Source organism: Elephas maximus, chromosome 5 (assembly GCF_024166365.1).
Source record: "Elephas maximus indicus isolate mEleMax1 chromosome 5, mEleMax1 primary haplotype, whole genome shotgun sequence".
NCBI lineage: Eukaryota > Metazoa > Chordata > Mammalia > Proboscidea > Elephantidae > Elephas > Elephas maximus.
In genome coordinates this window covers 49,730,329-49,748,525 of record NC_064823.1, presented here as the reverse complement: position 1 = coordinate 49,748,525, position 18,197 = coordinate 49,730,329, and the positions used below count along the sequence as shown (strand labels likewise).

The 18,197-nt window shown below is 37.9% G+C and overlaps 1 protein-coding gene across 1 annotated transcript in view; it reads right to left on the bottom strand.

The window, feature by feature from the left end:
- Positions 1-18,197, bottom strand: part of LOC126077537 (sodium/hydrogen exchanger 9B1-like) — a 126,815-nt gene that overhangs the window by 30,448 nt on the left and 78,170 nt on the right. Inside the window, exon 8 of the mRNA XM_049887065.1 lies at positions 496-671. Coding sequence (XP_049743022.1) covers positions 496-671 — 176 coding nt within the window. The remainder of the gene's footprint in view (positions 1-495; positions 672-18,197) is intronic.

The window sequence follows — 18,197 nt, the reverse complement described above, 5'->3', positions numbered from 1 at the left end:
CAATCATTTTGACAAGCTTTTTTTTTTTTAATTTTAGCCTCCTTAGTTTCAAAATCTCAAACATTAGGTATAGTATGTTGGGTTTTTAAAAAAAGTATTTAATTGCATTTTTTGCGAAAGTTTATGCAGCAAATTAGATTCCCATTCAACAATTCATACACAAATTGTTCCATGACATTGGTTATAGTCCCCATAATGTGTCAGTACTCTCACTATTTCTACCCCACCTGCCCCGTTTCCATCCATCCAATTTCCCTGCCCCTTCTTGCCTTCTCATCTTTGCTTTTGGGTGAACGTTGACCATTTGGGAAGTAGTGCTTTCTTAAACTAGTGTAATTTCTTCCTGGTCTAGAATGAGATTTCTATGAAGAATAGAAAGATATTAAATTGAAAGGTCTTGATTCATAAATCAAAAAGTAAAACCAGAAAATTTGTTCAAAGAACTAACAGAAAAGGCTATGAATGATGTGGTGGGTGTTGCATTGTCTTGTTTACCTGAGGAGAAGACTATGCCCATGCATGCATTGAATCCAGTGATAGCCAGAATGTCATCCAAACTGCTAGCAGCTATTAGTAAGGTTGGAATGCCTTTCTCAATACCATATCCACGTTCTTGCAAAAGCAGCATGGAAGGGACAACAATAGCAGGAGAGACAGCACCTATTACAAAACTGAAAGAAAGACTTTCAAAACCAACTTAAAATCATTCTTTTTAACCAAATAGAGTTTTCTAGTAAACTTTACAACAAATATATTAACCTTTACAACAATTTCAATACAAAATTTCTACTTTTAAGTGAATGCCATTTAACTGAGTGGTATAATTTTTCATGCATTCTTTAGTGCTAGTTGAAATCCTATAAAGATTTGGCTCAAGATGTTGGGCTGAGCACAACTGCGGCTTCTCTTTCAATCTCTAAATCCTTTGAAAGGAAGAAATAAAATTAACAGGAAAATCCAAAACCTAACTGAAACACAAAAGCAGAACTCTCAGTGGACAAGAACCTTCATATATTCAAGGAAGATAAGAGGCAGTTTAATATTTTAAAAGGAAACCATAGTCCAAAATGTACATAAGTAAAGATTACTACAAAGAACATGGCGACTTCTAAGGGTGCTCCAACTCCAGAAATGGCAGATACTGGGAGCAGGGAGAGATTCTGGGGAAACCAATTGGGTGATTATTTAGAGTGCCAATGTAAGAATAGTGAGATAAAGCTACCCTCCACACTATTTCCAATTCTTGAGCAAGGCAGTAAGGAGCAGAGATGTCTGCCCCTAAGAAGGTACAGTGAATGTGAGCACCTGAGTTACAAGTGCAAATGAGAAAATTCCTGGGACAGTTGATGGCACTCATGAGGAATGGAGAAATTCCTATTCAGAACCTTGCCTCAACTCTTCCACATTCACTTTATAAAGGCTGAAGTATACCCTGTGTAGAGATGTTGTGGGTGCCCCCACCAAAACCCATTCACCAGGCCAGCACACACATCTACCAGCTGTTGCTTGTTGGCTGTTACTCATCCACACCTGCACTTTTCTTGGGAGACTTGCCCTGTCTGACAAGATCCTATCTTGGAATGGTAGGGAGGTTTTACCCCCTATTTTATTCCCCCACCCCTACCTCCTGCCAATGACTGAATGATGTATGCATCTAACAATTAAGCCCCTTCACCTCTGGCTGTACGACTTTCTGGTTTATGCTCTAGATTTCCCTGTGGACTCAAGAAGATGCTATATTTCTCTGAAACCACATATCTGCCTAGTTCAGTGGTTCCTAAACCTTGCTAAACATTGGAATCACCTGCTGTATCATTTCTCTATTGCTCCTTAAAAAATCATCTCCAAAATCAGCAGCTAACAACAACAAACATTATCTCACAACTTTTGTGGGTCAGGAATCTCAATGTTGCTTAGTTGTATGCCTTTGGCTCAAAGTTTCTCATGAGGTGGGTGCAGGAAACTCTGCTTCCAAGCTTACTTACGTAGCTGCTGGTTGACTCCAGTCCCTCGCCATGGGGGCTTCTCCACAGGGCTGTCTGACAACATGGCAGCTGGTTTCCCTCAGGCAAGTGATCAAAGAGAATGCTAGAAACAGCATATGAGACTAAAGCCACAGTCTTGTATAACCTCTTCTTGGAAGTGACATCTCATCACTTCTGCTGTATTCTGCTCATTAGAAGCAAGACAGTAAGTTCGGCCCAAACTCAAAAGGAATTACACAAAGGTGGAAATATCAGAAAGCAAGTGATCTTAGAAGTCACCTACCAGACTCGGGAACATTTAACTCTTTCATTACCATGGGTGTAACTGCATACCAGTTACTTTTTATGCCTCTGGACCTCATAGGTAGTACATTGTTCTGGTTCTAATGCATTGAGCATCATGGTGGGCCCCTTTGTGGAGCTGGAGCCTCATTGTCGTGTAGGTTGAGCATTATATTAGGTGATGCTTCCTGGATGTGTTAGTTTTGTAAACTTTTGCCTTCTTTTCTTTTATTTCTGTGAGACAAGGCTTGCAAACATGATTATAGCTTTCCTACGTGATAGTTAGGTTTTGATTTGGGTTCTTCTGTGCCATATCTGGAAAACCAGAGGTTCCCCATGTAACCTAATGGAAAGGGGCTCAAAACAAACTATTTAGTTCTTATTGGTATATTCTTAAACCACAAATCAGTGACAACACAGTGTCACTTGCCTTACTGGTGGCTTGTATTCCCAGATCATATATCTCAAAATCCATAACTAGTATAAAAAATTCCAAATTGGTCTTTGAACCAGCATGTTTTTTCACATAATTAGTGAAAAAACATAGCAACACAATTAAAAAAATTTTTTTAATAATCCAAGGGTTAAAAAACACTGATGCCTGGCTTCCATTCAAAGACATTCTGATCTAATAGACTGAAGTGTGACCTGCTTGTTGAATTTTTAAAAGCTCCCTGGAGATTTTAATGTGTAGCAAAGCTTGGGAACCACTGGCTTCTCCCCCAGTCCTATCCTGGTTCATTCACTTGGAGGTTTCTCCTGAGAGTTCCTGCAACAAATCACTTGATTAACAATCCTAATCTCAGCCTTTTCTTCTACAGAACCTTATGTATTTGCTTGGTTGCATGACTGGCTTATTCCCTGCAAAAAGGCAATAGTAAATAGATACAGCAATCACAAGTTAATAGGAAGTCTCAAAAAAAAAAAAAAAATCCGCTCATTAAAGCATCATCAAATATCTGGGGAAAGCCGACAGTTTGAATCATTAGATGGAAGAATGATCATTAATGGAAGAATTTACATCTGAGGAAAGAGATATTCCAGAACGAAAACAGCCAGAACCTGACTTTAAAGTACCTATAAAAAAAATTTTTTTTTCTTTATAAATAACAGAATAAAAATTGATGCCTTTGAAGTGTGGTGTTGGTGAAGAATATTGAATATACCATGGACTGCCAAAAAAAAAAAAAAAAAAAGAATGAACAAATCTGTCTTGGAAGAAGTATAGCCAGAATGCTCCTTAGAAGCAAGGATGGCAAGATTACATCTCACATACTTTGGACATGTTATCAGGAGGGATCGGTCCCTGGAGAAGGACATCATACTTGGTACAGCATCAGTAAAAAGAAGAAGATCCTCAACAAGATGGATTGACACAATGGCTACAACAATGGGCTTAACTATAAGGATTATGAGGATAGCACAGGGCCAGGCAGTGTTTTGTTCCATTGTACATGGGGCTGTTATGAGTCAGAACTGACTCGACAGCACCTAGCAACAACAACAACATAAATAACATCCTCAAAGTCATGAAAATATACTGTATAGAACATGGCACTATAGACAGAAGCACCATGCCGTCCCTCCATAGCAAAGACCTGAAAAACTGAGTAAAACAGAGAAAAATGTCAATCAAATGAAGGGATAAAGAACTCAACCAAGCACCAAATGGAGTAAGAAACTGATAGAGAACAGAGTGAGGAGAGATATGGAGTGGAGGTTCCCTATCAGCTAATGTGGCATGGATTCTCCACCTGGGACTCCTCAGCACTGAGAATGGAGTATGGGAAGGCAGCTTCACATTGCTCCCAGCAGGAGACAGAGAATCCAGTGATGAGAAGTATCTTGCCCACAGATGAGTAAACAACAAAGAATGCCCAGACCATCTGTTCAGATGTAACCAAATGCAACAAAAAAGGAGAAGGAAACAAACAAATCTACAACCAATAAATGAAGAAAATAATTCCTGAATATCCTGAAGACAGCAGACAATATCAAAACAAAGAAAAAAAAAAAAAAAACCCAGAATATGATGGTTCCAGTAGGCATCCAAAATAAAACACCAGATGACCTTTCAGCAGAAGAAAAGGCACTGGAACTACATGATATGGAATTCAAATCTCTAATATTCAGAGCTATCTAAGAGCTGAAGAAAAAGCAGACAAGAATGAGGAAAAAATAGCCAAAATCATGGAAAAGACAAGAGAAAATCATGGAAAAGACAGATAAGACAATGGAAGAATTCAGGAACAAAATGTCAAAATAAATCCACAACTAGAAATCATACAAAAACAGCAATTAGAAATCCAAAAGATAAACAACAAGATTTCAGAAATGGACAGTGTCATAGGAAGTCTGAGGAGCAGGTTTGAAACAATGGAAGATAGGATCAGCAAAATTGAAGACAAATCCTTGGATACCATTTTGTTTGAGGAAAAATCAGAGAAAAGAACAAAGAAAATGAAGAAACCCTGAAAACGACATGGGATACAATAAAAAGCAAAAATTTACCAGTGATTGGAGTTCCAGAACAGAGGGAGAAAATGGAAAACACAGAGAGGATCATTGAAGACTTGCTGACAGAAAACTTCCCTAATATCATGAAAGATGAGAAGCTGACCACCCAAGAAGCTCAACAAACCCATATAGGATAGATCCCAAAAGAAAGTCACCAAACCAATCGTAATCATACTCACCAAGACCAAAGACAAAGAAAGAATCCTGAGAGCATCTTGAGAAAAATGAAAAGTCACATACAGAGCAGAAACAGTAAGACTAAACTCTGATTAACTGGCAGAAATCATGCAGGCAAGAAGGCAATGGGATGACATATATGAAATTTTGAAAGAAAAAAATTGCCAAACAAGAATAATACATCCTGCAAAACTCTTACACAAATAAAAAAAAAAAAAATATGATGGTGAAATTAGGAAATTTCCAGATAAACAGAAATTAAGGGAATATGTAAAAACCAAACCAAACACATAAGAATTATTAAAGGGAATCATCCGGTTAGAGAACAAACAACATCAAATGACAGTCTGAATCTAGGTCACAAGACCACATCAGCCAAATATTAACCTAGTTAATGAACTCTCAAGGATAAATCAAAACTAAAAGATTTAAAACAGGGAACCAGAGAGGTCAATCTATAAATGACAACAATGACAAAATAATAAAAGAATAAATAGTATAGGTGTAGAACTTTCAAACGGAAAGGAAGTCAAGGTGATATCAAGTAATAAAAGACTGGTTCAAACTTGGGAAGATTGAGGTAAATTTCAAGGTAACCACAAAAAAAGTTAACAAACCTATTCATCAAAATAAAGAATAAAAGCATAAAGGCTCAGTAAACACAAAATCTACAAAAAGAAGAAAAAAAATCACAAACAAAAGGAATTCAGCATAGAAGAGTAAGAAGAACAAAGAAAATGTCAACACCACAAAAAAAGCACTACAAAATGACAGCAATAAACTCACACCTATCAATAATTACACTTAATGTAAATGGCCTACGTTACGTGACAGAATGAATTAAAAAACAAACAAACAAAAAAAACCGGAATCCATCAATATGTTGCCCACAAAAGACACACCTTAGAAACAAAGGCATAAATTTATTAAAAATCAAAGAATGGAAAAAAATATACCAAGCAAACAGCTACCAAAGAAGAGCAGGATTTACAATAGTAATCTCAGATAAAATGAATTTAAAACAAAATCCACCATAAAAGACAAAGAAGGGCATTATATAATGATTAAAGAGACAACCCATCATGAAGACATAACCATAATAAATGTCTGTGCACCCAATGACAGGGCTCCAAAATACATAAAACTAACAGCACTAAAAAGAGAAATTGACTGTTCCAAAACAATGGTAGAAGACTTCAACACACCACTCTTGGTAAAGCACAGAACATCTGGAAAGAAACTCAACAAAGATACAGAAGATCTAAAGGCCACAATCAGCCAACCTGACTTTTCAGACATATATAGAATACTACCCAACAGCAGCAAAGTACACATTCTTTTCCAGGGTACATGGAACATTCTCCAGAATAAACCATATCTTAGGCCACAAAGCAACCCTCAACAAAATCCAGAAAACTGAAATCATACAAAGTATCTTCTCTGATCACAGCACCATCAAAGTAGAAATTAAAAACAGGAACGGCAAGGAAAAAAAAAATCAATTACATAGAAACTAACATGCGTTTAAAAACCACTGGGTAATAGAAAAATCAAAGATAGAATCAGAAAATTCCTAGAATCAAACGAGAATGAAAACACATCATAACAAAACCTTTGAGACACAGCAAAGGCAGTGTTCAGAGGTCAATTTATACCAATAGATGCACACATCAAAATAGATGGGACAAAATAAAAATATTAGCTATACAACTCAAACACAGAGAAAGATAACAGCAAAAAGAGCCCACAGCCATCAGAAGGATATCATAAAGATCAGAGCAGAAGTAAATAAAATAAAAAAAAATAGAGAATAGAAAAACAATAGAAAGTATCAACAAAACCAAAAGTTGGTTTTTTGAAACAATCAACGAAATCAACAAACCACTGGCCAAACTGACAAAAGAAAAACAGGAGAGGGCACAAATAACCCAAATAAGAAATGAAATGGGGGACATTACAACAGAGTTAACTGTCATAAAAAGGCTTATAACAGAGTATGGTGAAAAATTATACTTCCACAAATTTGAAAACCTAGAGGAAATGGACAAATTTCTAGAAACACACTACCTACCCGAATTAACACAACATGATGTTGAAAATCTGAACAGACCTGTAATAAGAGAAGCAATTGGGGAAAAAAAACAAAAACAAAAAAACTCCCAACAAAAAAGAAGCCCTTGCCCAGATGGCTTCACTGGAGAATTCCACCAAACATTCAGAGATCTTACACAAGTACTCTCAAACTATTTCAGAACATAGAAAAGGAAGTGATACTTCTGAATTCATTCTATGAAGCCAGCATAACTCTGATACAAAAACCACGCAAAGACACCAAAAAAAAGAAAATTACAGACCAATATCTCTCATGAATATAGATGCAAAACTTCTCAACAAAATTCTAGCCAATAGAATTCAGCATCATATCAAAAATACAACATAACACAACTAAGTGGGATTCACACCAGGTATGCAAGAATGGTTCAACCTTAGAAAATCAATCAATGTAATTGACCACATAGATAAAAGAATCACATGATCATCTCAATCAACACAAAAAAGGCATTTGACAATGTCCAACACCCATTCCTGATAAAAACTCTCAATAAAATATGTATAGAAGGGAAATTCCTCAACATAATAAAGGTCATCTATACAAAACCAATAGCCAACATCATTCTTAATGGAGAGAGGCTGAAAACATGCCCCTTGAGAAAAGGAACAAGATAAACATGCCGTTTATCACCACTCCTATTTAACACTGTACTGGAAATCCTAGCTAGAGCAATAAGGCAAGAAAAAGAAATAAAAATCACCCAAATTGGTAATGAAGAAGTAAAACTGTATTTGCAGATGATATGATACTATACATAGAAAACCCAAAAGACCCCAGGAGAAAACAACTGGAACTAATAGAAAGATTCAGCAGATTAGCAGGATATAAGATAAACATAGGAAAATTAGTTGAATTTCTATACACCAATAAAAAGAATGATGAAAAGGAAATCAGGAAAACAGTACCATTTATAATAGCCCCTAAAAAAATGAAATACTTAGGAATAAATCTAACCAGGGATGTAAAAGACCTAAACAAAGAAAACAACAACACACTACTGCAAGAAACCAAAAGAGATACACATAAATGGAAAAACATATCATGCTCATGAATAGGTAGACTCAACATTGGGAAAATGTCAGTTCTACCCAGAGCAATCTACAAATACAATGCAATCCCGATCCAAATACCAACAGCATTCTTTAAAGAGCTGGAAAAACTAATCATTAACTTTATATATGGAAAGGGAAGAGGCCCTGGTTAAGTAAAGCCCTGTTAAAGAAGAATAAAGTAGGAGGACTCACACTACCTGACCTCAGAATCTACTATACAACTACAGTAGTCAAAACAGCCTGGTACTGGTACAACAAAAGATACATTGACCAATGGAATGGAATTGAGAGCCCAGTGTGAATCGATCCACCTACGGTCACCTGATCTTTGACAAGGGCCCAAAGTCCGTCAAATGGGGAAAAGACAGTCTTTTTAACAAATGGTGCTGACAAAACTGGATGTCTATCTGCAAAAAAATGAAACAGGACCCATACCATACACAATACACAAAAACTAATTCAAAATGGATCAAAGACCTAATTATAAAACCAAAAATTGTAAAGATCATAGAAGAAAAAATAGGATCAACACTAGAGGCCCTAATATACGGCATTAACAGGATATAAACCATAACTAACAACACACAAACTCTAGAAGATAAGCTAGATAACTGGGATGTTCTAAAAATTATACACTATGCTCATCAAAAGACTTCACCAAAAGAGTAAAAAGAGAACTTACAGACTGGGGAAAAAGTTTTGGCTATGACAAATCGAACCAAGGTTCTAATGTCTAAAATCTACAGGAAAATTCAATACCTCTACAACAAAAAAAAAAATAATGGGCAAAGGAAATGAACAGACATGTCACCAAAGAGGACATTCAAGCAGCTAACAGACACATGAGGAAACGCTCACGATCACTAGCCGTTAGAGAAAAGCAAACCAAAACCACAATGAGATACAATGTCACCCTGGCATTGCTGGCATGAATCAAAAAAACAGAAAATAACAAATGTTAGAAAGGCTGTGGGGAGATTGGGACTCTTATACTCTGCTGGTGGGAATGCAAAACAGTACAACCATTTTGGAAAATGATATGGCGCTTCCTTAGAAAGCTAGACATAGAAATACCATATGATCCAGCAATCCCACTCCTAGGAATACATCCTAGAGAAATAAGAGCTTTCACACGAATAGACATACGCATACCCATGTTCACTGCAGTGTTGTTCACAATAGCAAAAAGATGGAAACAGTCTAGATGCCCATCAACGGATGAATGGATAAACAAACTATGGTACAGACACACAATGGAGTACTACACAATGATAAAGAACAATGATGAATCTGTGAAGCATCTCACAGTATGGATGAATCTTGAGGACATTATGCTGAGTAAAATAAGTCAATCACAAAAGGATAAATATTGTATGAGACCACTACTATAAAAATTCATGAAAAGGTTTACACATAAAAAGAAACAATCTTCCATGGTAGTGAGATTGGGTAGGGATGGGATGGAAAAACATTAAATAGACAATATATAAGTGGTAACTTTGGTGAAGGGTAAGACAGTACACAATACTGGAGAAGCCAGCACAACTTGTCCAAGGCCAGGCCATGTAAGCTCCCGAGACACATCCAAACTCCCTGAGTGACTGAATTACTGGGCTGAGGGCTGTAGGGACCATGGTCTCAGGGAACATCTAGCTCAATTGGCATAACATAGTTTATAAAGAAAATGTTCTACATTCTACTTTGGTGATTAGCATCTGGGGTTTTAAAAGCTTGTGAGTGGCCATCTAGGATACTCCAGTGGTCTCACCCTGTTGGGAGCAAGGAAGAATGAAGAAAACTAAAGACACAAGAGAAAGATTAGCCCTTAAGATGAATGGACCATGACTATCACAGCCTCTACCAGGCTGAGTCCAGCACAACTAAATGGTGCCTGGTTATCACCACTAACTGCTCTGACAGCGATCACAATAGAGGGTCCCAGACAGAGGTGGAGAAAAATTAAAAGAAAACCCGCACAAAAAAAGACCAGACTTACTGGCCTGACAGAGACTGGAGAAACCCAAGAAGTATGGCCCCCAGACACCCTTTTAGCTTAGTAATGAAGTCACTCCTCAGGTTTACCCTTCAGACAAAGATTAAAAAAAAAATATATATATATATATATATATATATATATATATATATATATATATATATATATATATATATATTGATTAGACAGGTCCATAAAACAAAACAAGACTAAAGGGGCACACCAGCCCAGGGGCAAGGACTAGAAGGCAGGAGGAGACAGGAAAGCTGGTGATAAGGAACTCAAGGTCAAGAAGGTGAGAATGTTGACATGTCATGGGGTTAGTAACCAATGTCACAAAACAACATGTGTACTAATTATTTAATGAGAAGCTAGTTTGTTCTGTAAACTTTCATCTAAAGTACAATAAAAATAGAGAAAATATACTGTATATATCCATAAAATTTTAACTACAGTTATCAGAAATTAAAAATTGCTGAAATAAAAAAATAAACACATGACATAGACATAGCTGAAGAGTGAGTGAACAAATTGGGAGATTGAGCAGAGGAATTTTTCTAGCATGTACTGCAAAAGGACAAGCAGAAGAAAAGTATAAAGAAAAAGTTAATAGCCATGAAAGAGGGAGTTACAAAGAGACATGATAAAAGAGAACTGAGGAAAGAAAATATACTACAAGATGTATCCGAAACCTGAAAAACAAAAAAATACATACAACAATTCTCTGACTGAAAGAGCCCACCTGTAGTCCAGTTTCTCTTCTGATTCTTAGGTTTCCTTCTTTCTCACTCGTTCAAGATGAATAATGATCAATAGTTGTATCTTAGGTGGGTGCTTGTTACCTTTTAAGATCCTAGATATTACTCATAATTCTGGGAAGTAGAACCTAAACTTTAAGAACTATATTATGCCAACTGACTTGATTGTCCCACAAGACCATGGCCCTAAGCCCCCAACACAATAGAACTAATCCCATAAGGTGATTGGTTATGTCTAATTAATATCAGCATCTTACACAACCTAGCATTTGTCCATTCATCTCTTTTCCATATGTACAGTTTATTGACATCAGTTACATCAGTCATGCTATAGAAACTTCACCCATGTTTGGTGCCACCTTTCCCATTTCTATAAACAAAAAGTGATTACCTACCCAGAAAGTACTTCTCCCTCTACCACATCCTTGGTAACCACTAATGAACTTTGTTGTTGTTAGGTGCCATCAAGTCAGTTCCAACTCATAGTGACCCTATGTACAACAGAACGAAACACTGCCCAGTTCTGCATCATCCTCACAATTGTTGCTCTGTTTGAGCCCACTGTTGCAGCCACTGTGTCAATCCATCTTATTGAGGGTCTTCCTCTCTTTCACTGACCCTCTACTTTACCAAGTATGATGTCCTCCAGGGACTGGTCCCTCCTGATAACATGTCCAAAGTATGTGAGACCAAGTCTAGCCATCCTCGCTTCTAAGGAGCATTCTGGCTGTACTTCTTCCAAGACACATGTGTTCAGTCTTCTGGCAGTCCATGGTATATTCAGTAATTCAAAGGTGTCAATTCTTCTTTGGTCTTCCTTATTCATTGTCCAGCTTTCACATGCATGAGTCAACTGAAAACACCATGGGTTGGGTCAAGCACACCTTCGTTCTCAAAGTGACATCTTTGATTTTTAACACTTTTAAGAGGTCTTTCACAGCAGATTTGCCCAATGCATTGTTTGATTTCTTGACTGCTGCTTCCATGGCCGCTGATTGTGGATCCAAGTAAAATGAAATCTTTGACAACTTCAGTCTTTTCTCTGTTTATTAAGATGCTGCTTATTGGTCCAGTTGTGAGGATTTTTGTTTTATGTTGAGGTGTAATCCATACTGAAGGCTTTCATCAGTAAGTAATGAACTTTAGTTTCTTTATATTTACCTATTCATGTCGTTTCATGAAAGTGGTGTTGTGTGCCATTGAGTCAATTCCGACTCACAGCAACCCCACGGAACATAGTAGAACTATCCCAAAGGGTTTCCCAGGCTGTAAATCTTAAATGGAGCAGATCACCTGGTCTTTTTTCCTGGGGAGTGCCTGGCGAGTTCGAACCTCTGATGTTTTGTTTGGCAGCCAAATGCTTACGCATTGTGGCACCGCGGTTCCTTTTATAAAAGTGAGAACATACAGTATTTGCTTCTTTGTGGTTGACTTATTTCACTCAACATACATAATGTCCTACGGGGTCATCCACATTGTAAGATGTTTTGGGAACTCGTTTTTCTTTATTGCCAAGTAGTATTCCACTGTGTGTGTATACAACATTTTACTTATCTATTTATCCATTGATGGGCACTTAGGTTATTTCCATCTTTTTGCTATTGTGAGTAGTGCTGCAATGAACATAGGTGTGCACATGTCTGTTTTTGTCACTTCTATTAGATCCTTAGGGTATATACCTAGGAGTGGAATTGCTGGGTCATATCTCTATCTCTAGTTTTTTGAGGAACTGCCAGACTGTTTTCTACGACAGCTGTACCATTTTGCATTCCCACCAGCAATGGATGAAGGTTCCAGTTTCTCCATATCTTCTCCAACACTTAGCTATTTTCTGCTTTAAAAAAAAATTATTTTTGTTGTCGTTAAGAATATACACAGCAGAACACACACTGGCTCAATAATTTCTACATGTATAATTCAGTGACGCTGATTACATTCTTCAAGTTGAACAACCATTTTCACCTTCCTCTTCTGAGTTGTTCCTCCTCCATTAACATAAACTCACTGCCTCCTAAGTTTCCCATCTAATCTTTTGAGTTGCTGTGTCAATTTGATCCCATGTAGACAGACCTTAAAAGAGCACAATACTCCAGGCATATTTTCTGTTTTTTTTTAATCTTTGCCATCCTTAGTTTTGTTGTTGTGTGTCATTGAGTCGATTCTGACTCATAGTGACCCTGTAGTATAGAATAGTACGCTCCATAGGGTTTCCTAGGCTCTAATCTTTACGGGAGCAGCTGGTGGGCATGAACCAATGGCTTTTTAGTTAGCAGGAGAGTTCTTAATCATTGTACCACCACGGGTCCTTGCTCAAATGAATAGGCTTTCATTAATAGGCAAAGTCAGTTCTGACTAATGGTGACCCCATGTGTGTCAGAGTAGAATGCTCCATAAGGTTTTTAATGGCTCATGTTTTGGGAAGTAAATCATTACACCTTTCTTCCAAGGTGTCCCTGGGTGGACTCAAACCACCAACCTTTCAGTTAACAGCTGGGCACTTAACCATCTGCACCACCCAGGGACTCCAGACTCTCATTACCTCTTATTAACTATGAATTCACCTGCCTGCAGTCTCTCCCAACCCCAGCCATCTAGATACCATGTCAGGCCAACTTCAAGTACATATCATTTCTTTGAGTTACTTCCCTCAATAAAAACTTGTAACTCTGTATGATCTGCCAGATTAGCTTCAAATTCCTCTAGAGGCCAGGTTTAAAGATCTTCTACCATCCATCTTCTCCACAGCTGTCCAGCCCTCTTTCACACTGATCTCCAGCAAAACCCCACATATCACGCAATCTGGCCTCTGCATAGATTCCACACAGGCCACCTGCATTCCTTCCTCATGCCTTTGTCCTTGCTGTCCCAACCCTGGAATGACCTCCATTTTATCCACCCATCATTTCTACACAGAGTCTTTACATGGTACAAATGGTCAAAGCCATCCTAGTGGGAGTGAAATGGTATTTCATTATGGTTTTGATTTGCACTTCTCTGATGGCTACTGATGCTGAGCATCTTTTTATGTGTCCGTTGGCCATTTGAAAATTCTCTTTGGTGAGAGTCAAAGTAATTTTGAAGAAGAACAAAGTAGGAGGACTCACACTTCCTGATTTCAAAATATACTATATAGCTACAGTAGTCAAAACAGTCTGGTACTGGTATAATAATAGACACACAGACCAATGGAACAGAATTGAAAGTCCAGAAAGAAATCCATACATCTATAGTCAACTGATTTTGGACAAGGGTACTAAGTCCGTTCAATGGGGAACAGTATCTTCAATATATGGAGCTGGGAAAACTGAATTTCCACATACAGGAGGATGAATCAGGATCCATGCCTCACACCATAGGTAAAACCAATTTTAAATCATGTAATGTCTTTTTGCCTCAGTTTATATGTCTTTTAGTTTCCTATTACTGTTATAACACAAATATCACAAGTAGGTGGCTTTAAAGAACAGAAATTAATTTTTTCACAGTTCTGAAGGTTACAAGTCCAAATCAGGGTCTTGGCTGTATCAATCCCTTCTTCGTTGGTAGCTCTAGGTACTCCTAGGCTTATAGACGATTCTCACATGGCATCTGTCTTCTCCGGTGTGTGTTTGCCTCTGTGTCTAATCTACTCTTATTATAACTCAGAAGTAATTAAGTTTAGGACACACCCTATGCTGATATGGCCTCATTAACACAACATGGAAAACCCTATTTTCAAACAGGATTATGTACATACACAGGTATAGGGATTAAGATTCCAGCTCATTTTGGAGGGATATGATTCAATCCATAGCATTTCACCCACTGGCCTTCCAAATTTAATGTCCCACCCATGTGTAAAACTCATTCACTCAATCATAGCATACCCAAAAGTTTTAGCCCATTTCAGCATTAACTCTGAATCTAAAATCTCACCTTCTGAATCATCTAAATCAAGTGTGGATGAGAGTCTGGGTGTGTTCCACGCTTATGCAAAATTCCTTTCCATCAGTGGGCTTGTGAAACTTAGAATAAAAGTTATCTGTCTTCAAAGTACAATGGTGGAACAGACCCTGGGTAGACATTTCCATTCTAAATGAGAGAAATTAGAAGGGAAGAAGGGGTCATGGGTACCAAGCAAGTCCAAAACCCAGCAGAGCAAATTTTATTAACTCTCAAGGCTTGAAAATAATCTTCTGTTTCCCAGGCATACCTGTGCACTGGCTCTGCCCTTCAGAGTCTGGGCATTGGCCCTGCTCTCTGGGTCCTGGGTGGAGGCCTCTCTGCCTGTGCATCAGTCCTGCCTTCCAGGCCTGCTTGGATGGCAATCCTGCTCCTTTGGCTTTGGCGGCCCCATTCTCCTGGTCCACTTGAGTGGTGATCCCAGCCTCTCAGCCCTAAGTGGCTCCAGTCTCCTGGCCCCCTGACATATCAGCCTGGTTCCTTCAACTTGGGATGGTGGCCCCATTCTCTTGTTCCATTTAAAGGGCATCCCCCCACTCTGGAGCCAAGGTAGTGCCAGCTAGACTCTTTGAAACTGAGGAAGCTGTGGCTCCACCCTTTAAAATCCAGGCAGCTCTGCCCCCAACCTCCGCCTAGTACTCCTTCTGACAGTGCTGTTTATCTCTGAACTGCCCCTGGGATGGTGCCTTCCTTTTCCTGGAAGACAAAAAATGTTCACAACCAAGTAGCTCCACTGGCCTGTTTCCTGCCTGTAGACTTTAAGGAAGCAGACATCTTTCCTTAATTTCATCCTAAGCTGACATGATTTCTCTAAGCTGGTTGATTAGATCCATCAGCTACAGGCATAATTTCTTTAGCAAAAGATCATGTAGCCATGCTCTTGGTGTAAGTTCCAGGACATAGTTTCTTAGTTTGTACAACAGAATTTTCCAAATCTTTAAGTTCTGGTTTCTTTTTCCACAGTTCATTTTTAAGCTTATCTCTCTCCTCCTTAATTTTTCTGTAAGTGGTAAGGAGAAACTAAGCTGACCCAATATTTCTCTTAAAAATCTCTTCAGTCAAATATCCAAGTTCTTCACTTACAAGTTCTACCTTCCACAAAACATTCTAACTTAATTCATGTAGTTTCTTTGCCACCTTATAAAAGGGATCATCCTTCTTCCAGTATCCACTAGCGTGTTCATTTCCTTTAAAAGCCTTATCAGAAGCACATTTTATGTCCACATTTCTAGCAACATTCTGTTCAAGATGATAGAAACTTCCTGAGCTGTCATCAGAATTGCCCCTACTGTCCTAATTGTACCAATAGCCTATTCAAGGCAATCTAGGGCCTTACTATCAAACACATCAAAATTCCATTAGCTTCTACTCACTACCCAATTTCAAAGCCCCTTCCACAATTTAGGTATTTGGTAGAGCAGTATCCCCACTCTCTGGTACCAAGCTCTGTCTTAGTTTCCTAGTGATGCTATAACATAAATACTACAAGTGGGTGGCTTTAAAGAATACAGATTTATTTTCTCATGGATCCGGAGCCTAAAGTCCAAATCAAGGTGTTGGGTAAGTTGATTCCTTCCTTGCCAGTAGCCCAGCATCCCTTGGTTCCTTGGTTTACAGACAATCCTTACATGGTATCTGTCTTCTCCTGTGTATGCTTGCCTCTGTGTCTAATCTGCTTTTTTTATACCTCTGAAGCAATTAGGTTTGGGACATACCCTACACTGATATGACTTCACTATAGTCTAATAAATAAAGTCCTATTTCCAAATAGAATTATACATCCACAGATATAATGATCAGGATTCCAATGCATATTTTGGAGGACACAATTCAATCATAACAAAATGCAAAAATAGGGATAATGCAAATATCTACCTCATAGGGTTGTTATAAGGATTAAATAAATTAATAATTATCAAATACTTGATAAAGTGTTTGGCATATGGCAACACTACATAAATGTTTGCTACTATAATAATTACTATGATTATCATTACAAAAATAATTATGAGCAGCAAAACTTGTTGCTAAATCTACAGAAGTACTAATTGTAAAGAAAACAAAAATGATCTTGGACTAAAATTCCAGATTATATCAACTGGTGGGGGGAATATGTGCAGGAGTGGAAGACAGTGAAAACATGTTATAAATTTAAGTATGTATTTTCCAAAATTATAGATAATCACCAAGAGAATAAGTTTCTAATTTCTAAACATTAAAGGAATAAACAGAAGTGGGACAAAAAATGTTAATCTAATAAAAGGCAGAAAAAGTGAAAATAATGAAATTCATAAGAATGTATAATATTAAAATTATTAAGTAAAAGCAGAAGCTAAGTCCAAATTGACATGTAATGAATGGATTAAATTCTCTGTTTAAGACAGTCTCTCTGACTGGATTAAAAAAAAAAAAATCTACCTATGTGTTGTTACTAAGATATACATCTAAAACAAAAGGGTACAGGAAAGTAAAAAATTATAAGGACAAAGATCATATTGGGTTCATTCCAGGAATGAAAGTGGCTTACATTTAAAAATTAATCAATGTAATTCACTACATTAATAGAATAAAGGAGAAAATTCTATGATCATCTCAATAAAAGCAAAATAATTATTTGATAAAATTCTATATCCATTCATGATGAAAACTTTTAACAAACTTAGAGGGGAACTTCCAATCTCATAAAAGGTAGCTATAACTTATGACCAATATGAGATTAAGACACACATGCTTTCTATCATCAATTTTAGGCAACATTATACAATCATGGGCCGTATAACGTCTGTTTGGGCAACATCCGACCACATATACGTCCATGTTCCATAAGTTCAGAATCCTGATTGGAGAATGGGATGTAGCAGATGTAACCTGATGTAGCCAGGAGAGAGGTGCCACTTTTCCGCCTTGAACCAGCTCTTGCTTGGGGAACTACCCTGGGCATGACACTTGACCTGAGACCTCATTTTCCAGTGAACTGGACCTGCAGGGCAGTCTGGGCCTCCTTTCTGAGTGCCCTAGGGCCTCACCTAAAGGCCCAGTCCCCAGGCTCCGCTAGCTCAGCATGTCCCCTGCCGTGCCTTTGCCTCCCTGGGATGCAGCCACGGACCGGGGCCTGGACAGCAGTGAGCAGAACTAGAGGCTTCCCTATCCCTTTGTAAGGAAGACTTCCACTATCTCAAAGTTGCCATAAGAAAATAGTATGGTGTTTGCACAACACCAAAACCATATGTCCTATGTCACAGAACATATCGTGGACATTGAGTGATTCATGACTATATCGAAGGTCCTAACCAGTCCTATTAGGAAAGATAAATAAATAAATGGAATACATATTGTAAAGAAAGAAGTAAAGCTGTCATTATACACAGATGATATGAT